This window comes from Capra hircus, chromosome 13 (genome assembly GCF_001704415.2).
Source record: "Capra hircus breed San Clemente chromosome 13, ASM170441v1, whole genome shotgun sequence".
In the NCBI taxonomy this organism is placed as follows: Eukaryota; Metazoa; Chordata; class Mammalia; order Artiodactyla; family Bovidae; genus Capra; species Capra hircus.
The window spans coordinates 9,911,774-9,928,207 of record NC_030820.1 but is presented as its reverse complement, the minus strand read 5'-3'; the positions used below and the strand labels follow the sequence as shown (position 1 = coordinate 9,928,207).

General features: G+C 42.9%; 1 protein-coding gene across 3 annotated transcripts in view; it reads left to right on the top strand.

The window, feature by feature from the left end:
* Positions 1–16,434, top strand: part of KIF16B (kinesin family member 16B) — a 301,307-nt gene that overhangs the window by 262,084 nt on the left and 22,789 nt on the right. For all 3 annotated transcript variants that reach the window (XM_018056936.1, XM_018056937.1, XM_018056935.1), the window contains one exon: positions 6,772–6,855. In XM_018056936.1, the coding sequence (XP_017912425.1) occupies positions 6,772–6,855 (84 nt within the window). The remainder of the gene's footprint in view (positions 1–6,771; positions 6,856–16,434) is intronic.

Below are 16,434 nucleotides of genomic sequence, written 5' to 3'. Positions count from 1 at the left end.
ATTTTCTTTTTTCTGTCACCATTTTTCACTTTAGAATAGTCTCATTTATAGAATAGAAAAGACTGCTAGTCTTTTTTTTTTTTTTTTGGCTTTTCGCATGCCTTGTCATTTTTGTGCAAGCTGGACACGATGTGTCATGTGAAAGCCGCTGAGATAGACAGGCTTTAGTGTGTGGTTTTATATTTATCTGGCTACGATGTAGGCTAACTTGGGGGAGAGGAGCACCAGTGAATCATGGGGACAAGGAGGGAACAGGTCCTTCGGAGAAGAAGGCAGCAATCTACCATATACCTAAACCTTTGCCTGGAATTTTTCTAAGTTTTGTCCCAGTTTTTTCCTTCACATTGAGACATACCTTTTCTTGTTTTCTGGCGTTTTCGGGGACTGTGGGGTCACCGCCTGTGACAGTGAAGCCAGGTGTCTGCCCCTGGGCTGTTCTCCCACCTACACCTTGAGCAGCTCTGGGCTTTCCCCTAGCAGCCCCCACTGCCCCCCTTGGCTTTGGGTGTCCCCCACCTTATCCTTGTCCCCAGTTTCAGTCTTTAATCACAGCTTCATGGAATACCTACCTAGGAGTTTGGTTGCCAGCTCTGGTAGGTGGCTTGTGGTCCCCAGCCTGGAGGGGCGGCAGGGAAGCTGGGCTCCCTGGGGTCACATGGTCTGCGTATGGACTTGGTGGTTTCCTACTTTGCAGTCGAAATCTTTCTTTTATTTTTCATCTCTTTGGTGCTCTTGAAGGCAATAAGGGGAACAAATAAAAGCTTTAGTCCACTGTCTTTATCCAGAGCTGTTCCATCAAATGTTATGGTTTGTCGGAAGAGTATTTCTGTTGCAATCATGTTTTTTTAGCAGACTCTCGCCATGAAAGTTAAAAGGGGAAATTGATGGTTTTTGCTCTTTATGAAACTGAAGTTTTTAAAATTTGTTTCATGGAATGGTGAACTCTAGACTTTATGATGTCACTTCTTTCCAAAGTGATCTGTTCTTTCAATACAATTGCAGTAAAAATCCCAGCATACTCTTTTTAGTAGAAATCAGCAAGCTAACTCTGGCAGAAAATGATTCTGACAGAATTTTGTACAAATAAAAAAGTTATTTTTTCCTTATTACTGAATCCCAGGTACCTTGATCATTTTTATACAAGTCAGAAATACTTATATGAGTTGTGAGGAATATAGGACATCAGGAATATTAATTTTTAGAAATGTAGGGCACTGTGTTTTCCTTTGTCAGAGGTTACAAAGGAAATGAAAGAGGAGTCTCTCCCCCATTCATGGATATTTACTGTTCCTGACAGTGTTTCTTACGGAAATCAGACTTGACTATGTGCTAGATTAAAAAAAAAAATGAAGCCATAAAAATGAAAAATTCCAACTATAAAGAACTTGAGAAGAAATTTGTAAATATCCAGATAATATCATTGATTTTACTTTCAACCTTCTGTTTAACATGAGAAGCCAAACAAGTAAACGGCATGTGTCAGTGTATGTAGGACATGAGAGGAAAAGTCAGGGACAGTCACCTCCTCTCTGAGCCTCACTTGTATTCTTAATTTGTTGGAAATACTACTTTTCCGACAGCAACACTTTCTGCACAATAGAAATCTTTTCCCTCTTTTCAGCTCTCCCGGGCACATCATTTGTCCTGACCAGTGATTCTTTCTATCTTGGTAAATCGTCCATTTTAAAAACACCTGGACAGCTTAAAGAATTCATAATCCAGAAATGAAACCTACAGAGGATTGCTCGCGCTGTTCTGCTTCAGAAGAAATGAGGTGGTCATACTTGGAGAGAGGAAACGCTCAGGCCTCTCTTCTACTCCATATTTCCAATTCTTCTAAGGGTTTTTCTAATATTAAAGATACAAAGGATTGTAAGGATTTTTATAATGCTGAGAATGAAGAGTCGGTTCCTGCCCTTTTTTTCTCTAATCCGAGAAAAGACTATGATGGTCTTTTCTGCCCTTTTCCTTTCAAAAGATGGGCTGATGTTGAAAATGGCCCTGTAATCCATTCTGAATCAACAGCTATTGGCCCCTAGGTGGCTTTGGTGCGCCCTGTACTGTTACCGTTTCCCTGGTTCCTTGGCTGTTGTTTTCAGCGCTGCTTTTGTTTTTTTTTGTTTGTTTGTTTTGGCCATGCCAGGAGGCACAGGGGATTATAGCTCCCAAACCAGCGGTGGAACCCACATCCCTGGCAGTGAACGCTTGGAGTCTTAACCCCTGGACCAAGGAGGTTCCAGTGTTGCATTTTTTAAATATATGATGTTTCCAGTTCTGTTTTATTTTTGAGTGCTCTAAGAAAAATATTCCTTTGAAAGAATATTGGTTTAGATGTAGCCGATCAACAATCCCACAACTGGGAACCTTTGCCCTTGGCAGGTAAAAGCAGCTGGGAACGTATGTTCTATAGCCCCAGTGGTCGTTTAAAAATGTCAGAAGTTTTATATGGAGTTTAACCTGATGGAATTGCTGATAGTCAACCATTTTTAACTTTAAAATTGGCAATTTCATCTCATTCAACCTAAGAGCTTATAGATGGCAAGGCTTAAACAGCACTGTCAAGATTCCCTAAAAAGGAGAAATGGAGGTAGTTTCCATTCTATCAGAGGGAAGAGGTTGGAGAGCTGCTTCTGATGTAAATGTAATTATTTTAATGGAGGCAATACTTTTTTTTAATACCTTGCCTCACAGCCTTACCTTTCTCCTTCAGTTTGTTCATGTCCCAGTCCCACCGAAAGGATGTGGACCAGGTCGTACACGTTGAGTTATGAGTCATGTGTCAACTTAAAAAAAAAAAAAAATTATTTTAACACCAAAAACATTTTGTATTGGGGTATAGCTGATTCACAATGTTGTGGTAGTTTCAGGTACACAGCAGAGGGACTCAGCCATAGGTATGCTGCTAAGTCACTTCAGTTGTGTCCGACTGTGTGCGACCCCATAGATGGCAGCCCACCAGGCTCCCCTGTCCCTGGGATTCTCCAGGCAAGAATACTGGAGTGGGTTGCCATTTCCTTCTCTAATGCATGAGAGTGAAAAGTCAAAGTGAGGTCGCTCAGTCTTGTCCGACTCTTAGTGACCCCATGGACTGCAGCCCACCAGGCTCCTCCATTCATGGGATTCTCCAGGCAAGAGTACTGGAGTGAGCTGCCATTGCCTTCTCCAAGCCATAGGTATACACGTGTCCATTCTCCCCCAAACTCGCCTCCCATCCAGGCCAGCACATAACATTGAGCAGGGTGCCTGCCATGTGCTATATAATAGGTCTTTGTTGGTTGTCCGTTTTAAATAGAGCCACCCCACCCCACCCCCAGCAAAGCATAAGTTCGTTTTCTAAGTCTGTGGTGTCTTTCTGTTTTACTAGTTCATCCCATTTGTAGCTCTTCTTTTTAGATTCCACATCTAAGGGATGTCATACAACAGTTCTTCACGTGGTGACTTCTGCTCCCCTTCCCTCTCTCCCTCCCTCCAACACTTAAGTTTTATTACATGTGGAGTCAGCTGACAGGAGCTGATCATCCCGGGACAGGCTTCCAGGGACCCTGCCTCCAGTCCTGTCCAGTTCCCATTATCCCCGCGACGGTCACTGACCCATCGCCTTGCTGTTTGCTTGTTAGTGCAGGTCCCCTCTGAGGTTCATGGACAGCTCCTGGTGGGCCCATTGGCCGCCGCCAGCAGCTGCTCTCAGTTTTCTGGAGGAGGGGTTATTGTCTCTCCTCTGGATCCCTGATCCTCGAGGACTTCAGTAGGGCCTTCCGTACCCTGTGGATACCCTTTACAGCCTTGTTGTGAAAACCTAGAGTCAGTCCTGGGTCCTCATCTTGACTCGCCCACCTCATGACATGCAACTTTTCTAAGTCACTGAATTCTGTGTTTCTTCATCTATGAAGCTAGATGGTTGAATATTATAGTCTTAGGATTATGTGCCTCAGTGATGTTTAAGGTTGCCCTTTTCTTCCTAAAATCTGAGCGACTGTATTACACATAGTTTATACACAGTTATTTCACAGGGTGGATCATCATGGCGCAAGATGTGAGCCTCCATCCCAGGATAGAGTACATACTACCACTTGACCATGAGGAAATATAGGTGCTTGCTTCCCACCTGGTTCATCTGCCTGAGGTCCTTTCCCTGCACCCGCTCTGATTGAGTGTGCAAGTGTGACTGAATTTCCCCAACAGAAACCACGTCATCTCATCAGCCATGTAAGAAAATGACAACCAACTGTGAAAGCATGCTTGCCAAGTTTTTAACATCACTGCATTTGAGGGGGGAACACACTTGTACAAGATGAAATCACGGCTGGATGGAGCCCAAAAGACACGTTCTGGGTACCTGTCTTCTGTAAGCTGCAACATATGGGAAGTGTGCTTATGCCAGTGAAGGCAGGTTTCCAGAAATCTCTTTGCTCCTTGAAGCCACATCGCCAGTCTAGAGATGGAGAGAGGGGACCAGAGAATGTGGCATGCTGCATTCTTAGAAATTACCAGATCTCTAGTAAAGAATAAGAGTGGCTAAGGTGCATTCGGCGTTGCTTCACTAAATATACCTGGAAACATTTACTACCATTGTCTGCAGGGTTGTTTTTTTTTCAGCAGAGATTACTCAGGTTCAGAGAAACAAACTAGCTGGCTAATTAGTGGTCATGATTCAGAATTGGCCTGTCTTATGGCCATGGTCTTTCTCTTTACCTTCAACTGATTTCAGATGTAAGCAACCAAATTGAAACATTGGTGAGAAAAGGGGAAAGGGATCCCACACCTGTCTCACCCCAAGGTTTCTCTGGTTTGGTAGAAAGAGCAGTGGAGTTGGAAACTTCTATACGACTTCAGCTAACTTTAAAAAAAAGGCTCTAAAGACTTCAGATCCCTTGACAAGAATCAAAAAGGAGAATTATGCTTAATGAGAAAAAGGCATTATACCAATAAAAAAAGAGTTAAACAGGCACTCCCCATATGGTCAATGAGCATGTGAAAAGATTCTCAACATCGCGGCTCGTTAGAAAAATGTCAGTCTGAACCACAGCAGAAATCATGGCATGCCCACCAGAATTGCCCTGATGAGAAAGACCACAGCGTCAGGGATTGGTGAGGATCTGAAGCCATCTGGTCTTGCAGTCACTGCTGGTGGGAGTGTCGGTAGTAACACTGGGAAAGCCGATTGATAATTTCAGATACCACTGAGCACTTGCATTCCACCTCTAAGACTATGACCAACAGGACTCCCTGCATAACGTTTATAGGAAATGTATAGGAAACCTATAGAAAAAATGTTTACAGCAACACAGTGCCTAAGGGCCAAAATGCAGAACCTAGCCAGATGTCCCATAAACAGGCTGAACAGACCAGTGGGATGTTCAGCCACAGGACTGAGCCAGCAACTGCTGCACGTGGTTACGGGGTGGACCTCACACACGTGAGGTAGAGCAATGACAGACACAGAAGGGGTCATGCTGTGTGATGCTGTTTACATGAAGTTCAAAAATGGGAAACACTAAGCCACGCTGTTGGAAGTCAGGCTAACACCAGCCTTCCACAGGCATGTGGGGGCAGTGGAAGGGAGCACTGGGGGTGACTGGGCTCCTGGGGATGTTCTGTTCCTTATCTGGGTGGTGGTTGCAGTGTGTTGAGATGCTGAAAATTCACATGCTTACTTCCAATGTGTGTGTTTTTCTATATGTATATTCTCCTTTGATACTAAGTTTAAGTTTTCAAAGTCCTATATGTATATATACAGATGTTTTTAATTTTTGATTCCCACTGTGGAAATATAAATGTAAATCAGCCAAGATTTGCATATGCATGAAATAGGAATTTTGTGGCACATTGTGACCTATATTGTGGGAGAAAGGTGTTTGTTTGTTTTTTTTTTCTCCCTAATGCTTCATTGGCTTCTCAATGTATCTGAACCTGACAGGGCAAGGAAGGGAGGAAGGAAAAAGTGAATTTCATCAACATCAGCAATTATTGCTGCTCAGTATTCATTCAGCCAAAGCCACATGAGCAGGTCAGGTTTGTACCAGATTAGAGAGTTCTTATTGAACCTGGAGTCTATTAGAAAATTTACCTTTCTGTTATTGATTTTTCTCCTTCTGAGAACAGAAGCTTAAGAATAATACCTGTGAAATTCTAAGACCTGGCTACAACAAATTCTAAATGTTTATTCTTTAGGAAACAAGGTGAAAGACTGAAAGAGAAGTCTTCCTTTTCACAAAAGCAGTCTGCATTTGCAGTAGTAGCTGAGAAAAGTCCGCATAGAAAGTTGAGAGAACCACAGCAAGGGTCTAAAAACTCCCTTTCAAACTATGCAGGTAGTGTGCTTGTTGAGTTTTCAAACTTCGTCTCAACACAAAAATAATTCTAGTTTAAGAAGAGGGCTAAAAGAAGAACAAACTTGTGTTTTAAAAAAGGGAACTTATGAACCACCATCTCTACTCTGTATCTGGGACCAAACATTGAGACTCAGGTCCATCCTTCCTTTGAGGCCCCTCCTGCTTCCGTTGTGAGCCTGGTAGAGCCTCACCTGGTCTGTTTGAAGTCATACAGTTGTTTAGTGGCCAAGCAAGGCAGGACCTACCATCTTGAAACGTCTAACCTCTTTCTCTTCCCACCCCCACCCCCCGTGATAGAGATTCTAAATAATAGATTAATAATGATCATAAATATCATAATGTTTATATCATCATAATATCAATAATATCATAAATATCATAATGGCCCAAAGATCATAAATGTGATATTAATCCATCTCTTATAAAATATGTATTTCAGCTTGCGACCCTTGAATTCCCTCCAAAGAAACTATTTGGAAACAAGGATGAACGTGTGATTGCTGAGAGGCGAAGTCAATTAGAGGTAACAGAATCAAGCTTTTCTTTCTGGGTGTGCAGTGCCATCTGATTGACCAGTGAGAAGTCGTCCTCTTAAACACTTAACGGTTCACGGGTGTGTAGGTGCTGCCAATCGTTAACGCAGGAGATGGCAGTAGCAGATTGTAAAGTAATGAGATCAGTTTGTTTAAAATCTAAGGCCTTCCCCTCACCGCCCCCTCCACTCTAACAGGGCATTTTCCTGGGTTTTGAGGAGATACATTTATTCCAAGGATTAGGAACCAGGTTGTGGGTGAGAACTGAATATTCACGTAGACAGATGGTACGCAATGCAGGATGGGGGTATGAAGCTTGCTGCCAAAAACTTGAATTAATTAACTGAAGATTTATAGTATTGCATTGCTGTTGCTTTTTCAAGATGCTGGAAGCAAAAAGACACATACCTATTTTAGTCACGTTAGGTTTTGTTTGACTTACTTTAACTTCGTCTTCTGAGCCAGTTACATGGAAAACTTTGGTTCAACACAACTGTTGTTTTTCTGACTGCCTCTCTGCCAGCATGCATTGTTGACTGCTTTATATAGTTCATTTTTCTTTGTAGAATAGAGCTGCTTATTTCATTGGCGTACGATACTACTGAGGCAGGGTGTCTGTGCTAGGGCATGATAGCAGGTGGCCTTCCATCGTGGGCAGCTCTCTTGCCATTCTGAGCCACTGAGGCTGGCAGATAAAATTAAGCTCACTCCAGTCAGCAGGCTTCCTGGGGGCCTTGCAGAGTCCCTTCTGCCACTCCTGTAAGAGGAATTTAAAAAATAAGACTTTTTGTAAATGAAATAAGAGGAGGCCTGAGCTAGCCCTTTCTGAATTGTAAAATTCTGCATAAAACCAGTATTGTTCTCATTCACTTGAGAGAGGCACAATTTAAAATGGCTGCCTTTGGAGTGCAGTGAACACCAGTGAACCAAGGGCAATGTCCAGAGGCTGGAGGTTCCAGTGAAAGCCAAAATGGGGAGTGGGGACCGTGGAGAAATTGGAGCCAGGAATTGTGGTCCATGAGGAGGTGGGGCATTCTAGGGTTTTAAGATCCTCAGTGTAGAACTGCTCTAAGGAAAGATGAGTTTCAGGGTGTGGCCATGCTTACAGACCGGTGAATTAAACTGTAGAATTATACTGTGTTTGAGAAGATCCGGAAACTATTACAACTGAGGTTTGGATGGATCATTGCAGAGCTCTAAAAATCATCCTATGAGATGGCCTGACCCTGATACCCAACTGAAGAGTTTATTACATTCAAAGCAGAGATTATCGTGGTGAGCCTGCTTGGCCAAGTTCTTGTAAAGGTTTAATGGTATCATACAAGCAATGTAAAGCTCACAGGGGGACTAGTGATGGTTTTCTTTACTGAAGCCTTACCCACCTCAGTTATCTAGACTTGTCTTTAATTAAAACCTGTGCAGAATGACAGTGTATGAAAACGAGTTTGTAAACCAGCAGGAAATAGCTGTTGTCATCTCAGCTTACTCAGAGCTCTGAATAAACACACAAGGTGCCAGCCGCGCCACCACCGAGCAGGCGTGTGTGTGCTATACGTTTGTGAGCCCAGCTCTCGGGGTCTCCTGTCTTTCCACTCTAGCTTCCAGGGCCAGAGCAAAGTTCAGGGCACCCTTTCATTCTTGGTACTTCCAGGTGGAACCCATATTTGTTCTTCCAGGGTCTCTGCTTAACCATGTAGCCCTACTGAGCCATCAGCTGTTGAGCATCAGTGTTAACATCTCTGCACTGAACAGAGTTCAGTGTTAACATCTCCGCCGATATAAGCCTGTGATGGTGGTTTACCTGTGTCTGTGGCATTAGTCCATATGGAGTGGATTTTACACTTGGGAGGAGAACAGGGGCTTATATTTTAAATTAAGTATATTTCATCTCATCTGGACTGTTAAGTCTTAAATATTACGTTCTTGTCAAGGAGAGTGTGTAATTCAGCTTCACTTTAATGGAAAATTAACTTGAGAATCTTGAGTTAATTTCATGCAACTATTGTGTTATTTTTTTTTTCCAGTCTAACACCAAGAGTCACTGACTTAGTGGATTTTCATGTGAAAACTAACATTTATTTTCCCTTGAATTTCCTATGTGATTTGATTCAATATGCATTTACTTAGTTTCCAGTATTGGGGATAGTTTGAGGTGTTACATAGAATATCAGGGTGAATGAGTCCATCTCTTTCCTTCTAAGAGCACGTGTTTACATTGGTGTATGAAACTTTAACTGGAGGTATAATTAAATACATAAGCAACATGCAGAAAGATGGATTCCAGTAGCACACATTTGTACTGGCACAACATAATATACAGAGTGTTTGCACAAGAGGAATTACCTGCCGATTTCCAAAATCCAGAAATACAGTTTTACAAACCTCTTCAGGCCAGTGGAGCTGCACAGAGCAGCGCCATTGGATACTTACGGATGCTTCCATAAGCAAGCATCTGATTGCATTTCAGTCTTCCTTGCTGTTAAAATAGATCCAAGATTGGGACCTTGTGTTTATCAGCAAAAAAAAGTCAAATGTTTTCGCATGAAAGACATAGACACCTACTTTATAACTTTTTTTTTTTAATTGCTCAGTCGTGTCTGACTCTTTGTGACCCCATGGACTATGCAGTCTATGGAATTCTCCAGGCCAGAATACTGGAGTGGGTAGCTTTTCCCTTCTCCAGTGGATCTTCCCAACCCAGGGATTGAACCCAGGTCTCCTGGATCGCAGGTGGATTCTTTACCAGCTGAGCACAAGGGAAGCCCAAGAATACTAGAGTAGGTAGCCTATCCCCTCTCCAGTGGACCTTCCAGACCCAGGAATTGAACTGGGGTCTCCTGCATTGCAGGCAGATTCTTTACCAACTGAGCTATCAGGGAAGCCTTACTTGTAAAAATGTTAAAATAATTATTGTAAAGATGATGGGTAGCAACAGAAATTTCTGCCTGTCATGAGATGTTCCAGAGATTAATTTTCTCACCACAGAGAGAGCCATGGTGGTGGCTAGCCATGAGGGTCAGAGTATGTAGCACCAGAAAAAGGCAGGAGTGAGTCAGGATGAGGTGATGCCATGTGGAGAAGTGTAAATTTCTCCTCCAGAACTCACTCTTACTGACAGACTTGTATGGGATCCACCCATCCAGAGTTATGGGGCACACTCTGGCTTATACCTGGAGAATCTGGCCTGTTACTGCTTTGCATCCCGTGCTCAAATGCCACCCAGCACTTCTGCTCCAAAAAAGCCACAGTCTCTGGAGGTTTCTCCCGTGGGCGGATCTCCCAGTTGCTGCCACTGTGGCCCCACTGGAACTGGTCAGCGTAAATGTTCATGTCGTTGCCAGAGCCGGCCGTCGGGCAGCTGGAGGGTTCTGATAGCAACTCTCCCTGTGAGACACGCTGCCCAGCTCCCCCAGCCCTTCTAGTAACGCAGACTACTGCCCAGCAGAGAAGGTTGTGGAGGTACCAGGAAATGACCGCATCACTCTGTCTGATGCGTTTATCTGGAGTGGAAAGGTGCTTGTTATCAGTACTCCACTTAAAGGCAGATACCGTTACCGTTGGGTCGAACCTGCCATTGTTGTAGGTCAAAAATGGTGGAATGTTGGCAGTTCCACAGGCTTTCACACAGTACTACAGCTGACTCCCATTCACTGTGTGTTTGTTACTGAGTGCCAGGCCTGAGTGAAAGGCTTGGTACATCATGCCATTTACTCTGCCAGCCAGCTTTTGAGGGCTTCTATTATTATCATCCCCATTTTACACATGAAAAAATTAAGCCTTGGGGAGGACGAAGGTTGTGTAGCCAGTGAGTGGCAAAGCCTCAGTCTGCACTAGGGTGTCTTCACTGCAGGCACCTCCTCAGCCCTCACACACTCTGAGCCTGACGTGAAGCTGGGTCTGCCGCACACTTTGTTCTGGAATGTCCGTGAGACTTCACTTCCACCTCTCCTAAGACCCTTGTTACTCTCTCGCTTATATCAAAAGGTACGTTTATGTCTCAAACTTCCCGTTGTACTCTTCAGTTACTTGAAGACAGCAGAATCGACATCTAATGGAATTCTCAGTCTCCCGTGATATTTTACACATGCCTACCTTCAGTGCATTCTCAGAAAATCTGCCTATATTATCTCCAGTAGATGCGTTTTTGTTTTGCTTTTGTTGATTGATGAGAGGTGCATTTTGGGTCACTAATTTCAGAAAATGTTATCATCTACTTGAAACATTTCTGCTAATCATCTTATAGTCTGTCATTTCAAGGAGTAACTCTAATTAATGAGAACAAGGGGAATCCTCTAAAATAATAAAGTTTTCAAGAATAAAACCACTACTTTTGGAGATAGGAACCTGAGAAATTTCTCAGACTTTTTTCTTGAAAGTACTAGAGCAGTCAGGCTTCCCAGGTGGCTCAGTAGTAAAGAATCCACCTGCCAAGGAGGAGACTCAGGTTTGATCCCTGATATGGGATGATCTCCTGGAGAAGTAAATGGTGACTCCAGTACGCTTGCCTGGGAAATCCCATGGATGGAAGAATCTGGTGGGCCATAGTCCATGGGGTTTAATCCATAAAATGGAAACACTAATAATACCCACTTCATAGAGTGGTTATGAAAGTTAAATGAGAATACATGTAAAATCCTTGGATAGGTACCAGGTACATAGCAGATCCTAGAAATTCTTCTGTTAAAAATTGCTACATTCCAGTTGCTGTATGACTTACAGTTTACTTTTAAAATTAAACAAAGTTCTAATTAATGCAATAAGATAAGGATATAAAAGATTATTCTGATTCAGAAGGGAGAAATAAAGCTCTTACTCACAAATGACATGATTGTCTCTGTAGAAAATCCAAAATAATTGACAAGAAATCTCCTGAAACTGATAAGCAATTATGACAAGATTGCAGGATACAAGAACAATCACTTTCCTGTATATCAGCAATGAAACATTGGAATTGAAATTAAGAACACAATAGAATGTGGCACCCCACTCCAGTGTTCTTGCCTGGAAAATCCCATGGGTGGAGGAGCCGGGTGGGCTGCAGTCCGTGGGGTCGCGAAGAGTTGGACACGACTGAGCGACTTCACTTTCACTTTTCACTTTCATGCACTGGAGAAGGAAATGGCAACCCACTCCAGTGTTCTTGCCTGGAGAGTCCCAGGGACGGAGGAGCCTGGTGGGAGGCCATCTATGGGGTCGCACAGTGTGGGACACGACTGAAGCGACTCAGCAGCAGCAGCAGCAGAATGTACATTAGGACCTCAAATTAAATACTTCGGTAAAAATTTAATAGAATATGTATAAGATCTATATGGAGACAACTCTGATGAATAAAGTCTCTGGTGAAAGAAATCAAAGAACTAAGCCAGTGAAGATATAGTCCATGGTTATGGATAGGAAAACTCAATATTGTCAAGAGGATCAGGTCTTCCAACTTGATTTGTGGATTCAGTGAAATCCCTCAGTAAGTTGTTTGTGGACATGGACAAATTGATTCTCAAGTCTGTATGGAGAACCAAAGGACCCAGGATAGCTGGTATAATACTGAAGGAGAAAAAGTTGGAGAACCTACACCACCCAGGCTTCAAAAGCTACGGTAATCCAGACTGCTTGTAAAATGCAGAACTGAAACTCCTAGAAGATAATGCAGGAGGAAACACAGATGACCTTGGGTGTGGCAGTGGTTTTTCAGATATAGCATCAAAGAAAGACACAGTCCATAAAAGAAGCAGTTGATAAGCTGGACTTGACTAAAATTGAAAATTTCTGCTCTAAGAAAGACAATGCCAAGAGCATGAGAATGCCAGCCTCATACTGGGGATAAAATATCTGCAAAAGACACATCTGATAAAGGACTCGATCAAAACATACAATGAGCTTTTAAAACTCAACAATAAGAAAATGAAAAACCCAACTAAAAAGCAGGGAGAAGATCCGAACAGGCACGTCACCAAAGGAGATGTACCCATGGCAAATATAGGCGGGACATCTGCAAGCATCATGTGTCAGTTGGGACATGCAAAATTGAAATAGCAGTGAGCTATCTCTGTACACCTGTTAGAACGGCCAAAATCCAAAACTCCATGGATATCAGATGCCAGTGAGAAGGTGGAGCAACGGGAACTCCTTCATTGGTGGCAGGAATGCATGATAGCGCCACTTTTTTGAAGACAGTTTGGAAGTTTCTTATGAAACTAAACACACTCTTACCATACAGTTTGGCATTTGAAATCATTGGTGTTTACCCAAATGAGTGGAAAGCATATGTTCACACAAAAACCCACACATGAATGTTTATAGCAGCTTTATTCCTAATTGCTAAAACTTGGAAGCAATCAAGATGTCCTTCTGGAGGTGACTGGATAAATAAACTGTGGTACATCCAGACAGTGAAATATGACTAACCTTGAAAAGAAACGAGCCATCGAGTCTTGGGAAGACATGGAGGAGCCTTAGGTGCCAGTCTGAAAAGACTGCGTACTGTATGAGTCCAACCGTAGGACACTCTGGAAGAGCCAGAACCGCAGACCCAGCGAAAGGGTCGGGGTGGGGAAGAATTAATAGGCAGAGCACAGAGGACTTTTAAGACCGTGAAACTGCTCTGCTTGACACTGTCATGGTGGGTACATGACTTAATACATTGTCAAAGCCCATAGAATAGGCGAGCGTGAACCCTAACGTGAACTGTGGACTTTGAGTGACAGTGATGTCTCTGCGTAGGTTGCTAACTGTAACAGATATAACCTGGTGTGAGAAGTTGATAGTGGTTGTGTGTAGAGAGCTGGATATGAGACGTTTTGCCTCCTCTCTACTTTTCTGTTAACCTTTACCTGCCTGAAAAACAAAGTTTATTTATGAATTTTATAAATTTTTTTTATAAATGTAGTCCTCAAGCATTGGTAATCTCCTTCTTTTCCCTTTTTTCTGCCTTCATTTTCCTTTCACTTCTGTCCTCCCTCCATCCTCTAATTTTTCTCTTGTTCTTTAAGTGCTTTGCTCAAGAGAGGAGGGAAGGATGGATGGATGGGTGGGTAGGTAGGTGAGTGGGTGAGTGAGTGTGGCTCTAGTACACATTTTTCTCAAGAGTTTGAGGTTTAATTATTATAAGGAAGGTGATCATCATCTAAACAAGTTATATTTTTATACATATTTTCTCTACGGCTAAGCATATAATAATGTATGTTTCATTAAGAGTGACTCACTCATTACTCTGAAATTTGGAAGTCGCTATTTTATCTGTCTTTGCCAAGCACCGTTTTTATTCACTTGTTCTTTCCACACTCAAGGTTAGACGTCTGTCTTTATGAATCAATGATTTTAAGAATATGCAAATCAGTGAGGTGCCCACCCAGCACAGACCACCTTTGTAAATTAAGACATTTGAATACAGAAACGTTTCAAAATTAAAACGTTTGAATAGTGAGGGAAAAAAAGGATATCTCTTGTAATCACACAGAAGCATGAGCTAGGGGAGAGCACTGCGGGAATACTGATGTAATTGACAGGCATCAAGATTATCTTTCCCTGTAATTTTCATGTATCACCACAAAGGCTTTACCTCACTGACTCTTGGTGCAGAGGGCCTGCCTCGTAGTATCACTTGGGATATTCTAAGTGACCTATTGCGACTTTTAATTACACTGTCGGTATGATATGTGAAGACTTTTTCTTCAAGGGTCACTTATGAAATCTGAAAACGGGCTGCCCCTTCCTCTGCCCTTTTTCTCTGTTCTTTCTACCATTTTCTACAGTACTAAAACCAAGTTCCCCTTCATCCGGTCAGACAGGAAAGCTGAGATGGTCTGCTGTCAAGTTAGTGTGAAGAAGCGGAAGGACTTGAGTACGTTAATTTTAGCATCAAGCTAAAGTTAGAATGTCCATGTAGAGGAGAAGATCGCCCTCTTTCCAGGACATGGCCCTGGTTCTCCTTGGGGCACAGGGCCTTCTTTGGCAATCCTGTGTAACCCATTCTGGCTCCAAAGAGAAACCGCCTTTACTAAGAGTGTTGGGTTTGTTGATAGCAGGTGTTCACAGAACTCTTAGAATCAAGGGATGCAGCCTATAAAATTAGCAGATTTCTGCTCTGCAAAAGGATATATAACCATCTCCAGCTTTCAGTACACTAAAGGAACTTTGAGATATCATGAGATAGAAATTGATGGCTTGGACATTTTGTTAAACTTTATGTTTTATGACAGTGTCTATTAAAAAACCAGAAAGAATGATGTTATAAACCCAGTGCACCCTCTCATATCACCCAGCTTCATCATTGTCAGCATGTGACCTGTTTCATTTCATTTCTTCCTCAGTCACTATACACACACATTCACAGGATTATTTTAAAACAAATGCCAGACACCATACTGTGTGCTTATTTCGCTCAGTCTTGTCCAACTCTTTGCAACCCCGTGGCCAGGCTCCTCTGTCCATGGAATTCTCTAGGCATGAATACTGGAGTGGACAGCCATTCCTTTCTCCAGGGGATCTTCTCAATCCAGGGATTGAACCCTGGTCTCCTGCATTGCAGGGGGATTCTTTATCAACTGAACCACTAGGGACATCATATTATTTTATCCATAAATATTTTAGGATGGATCTCTTTAAAAAGTGTCTTATAATCTATAGATTTCCCTTCCCTCTTGTTTTCTCTCCATTTGTTTGTTGATGAAACCTGTCATTTATCCAGGGAATTCTCACATTGGAGGTTTTGCTGGTTGCATCCCATAGTGCCATTCACCATGTGCCTCTCAGTTCAGTTCAGTTGCTCAGTCGTGTCTAATTCTTTGCGACCCCATGGACTGCAGCACACTAGACTTCCCTGTCCATCACCAAATCCCAGAGCTTGCTCAAACTCATGTCCATCAAGTCAGTGATGCCATCCAACCATCTCGTCCTCTGTCATCCCCTTCTCCTCCTACTTGCAATCTTTCCCAGCTTCACGATCTTTTCCAGTGAGTTAGTACGTCGCATCAGGTGGCCAAAGTATTAGAGTTTCAGTTTCAGCATCAGTCCTTCCAATGAATATTCAGGACTGATTTCCTTTAGGATTGACTGGTTTGATCTCCTTGCAGTCCAAGGGACTCCCAAGAGTCTTCTCCGACACCACAGTTCAACCAGTTGTTAGATTGAGTGGCTTGATTGAATTCAAGTCTAATTTTCTGGGGCAGAAACTCTGTAGAAGTGGTGCTGCTGTTCCCTCGCATCCCAGAGGAGGCACGTGATGTCTCATGGTCTCCCTCTAGATGGTCTTTGCTGTCTGTGTTAAAGCAATCCATTGTCCATGGCAGTCACTGCCCGTGCTCGTGACCACGTCCTGTGCACGATTGGGCCTGTCTTGCACGCGTCAGTTGAGTGCTGCCCATCCTCCAAGGAGCTCATGGTCCTGTCGGAGCGGAGACGACTTATCAAGTAACTGTTCAGACAATCGTGTACCACCTCCAAGGTTATCAGAGAATGTGGCTCCCAAAGCAGTTGCCCCCAAACCCGTGTGGCCAATCTTTGAATTTATCTCAAGTAGCTTCTTGAAAGATCCAAATTCTCAGACTGTGTTCTAGTATACTCTGATTCAGCGA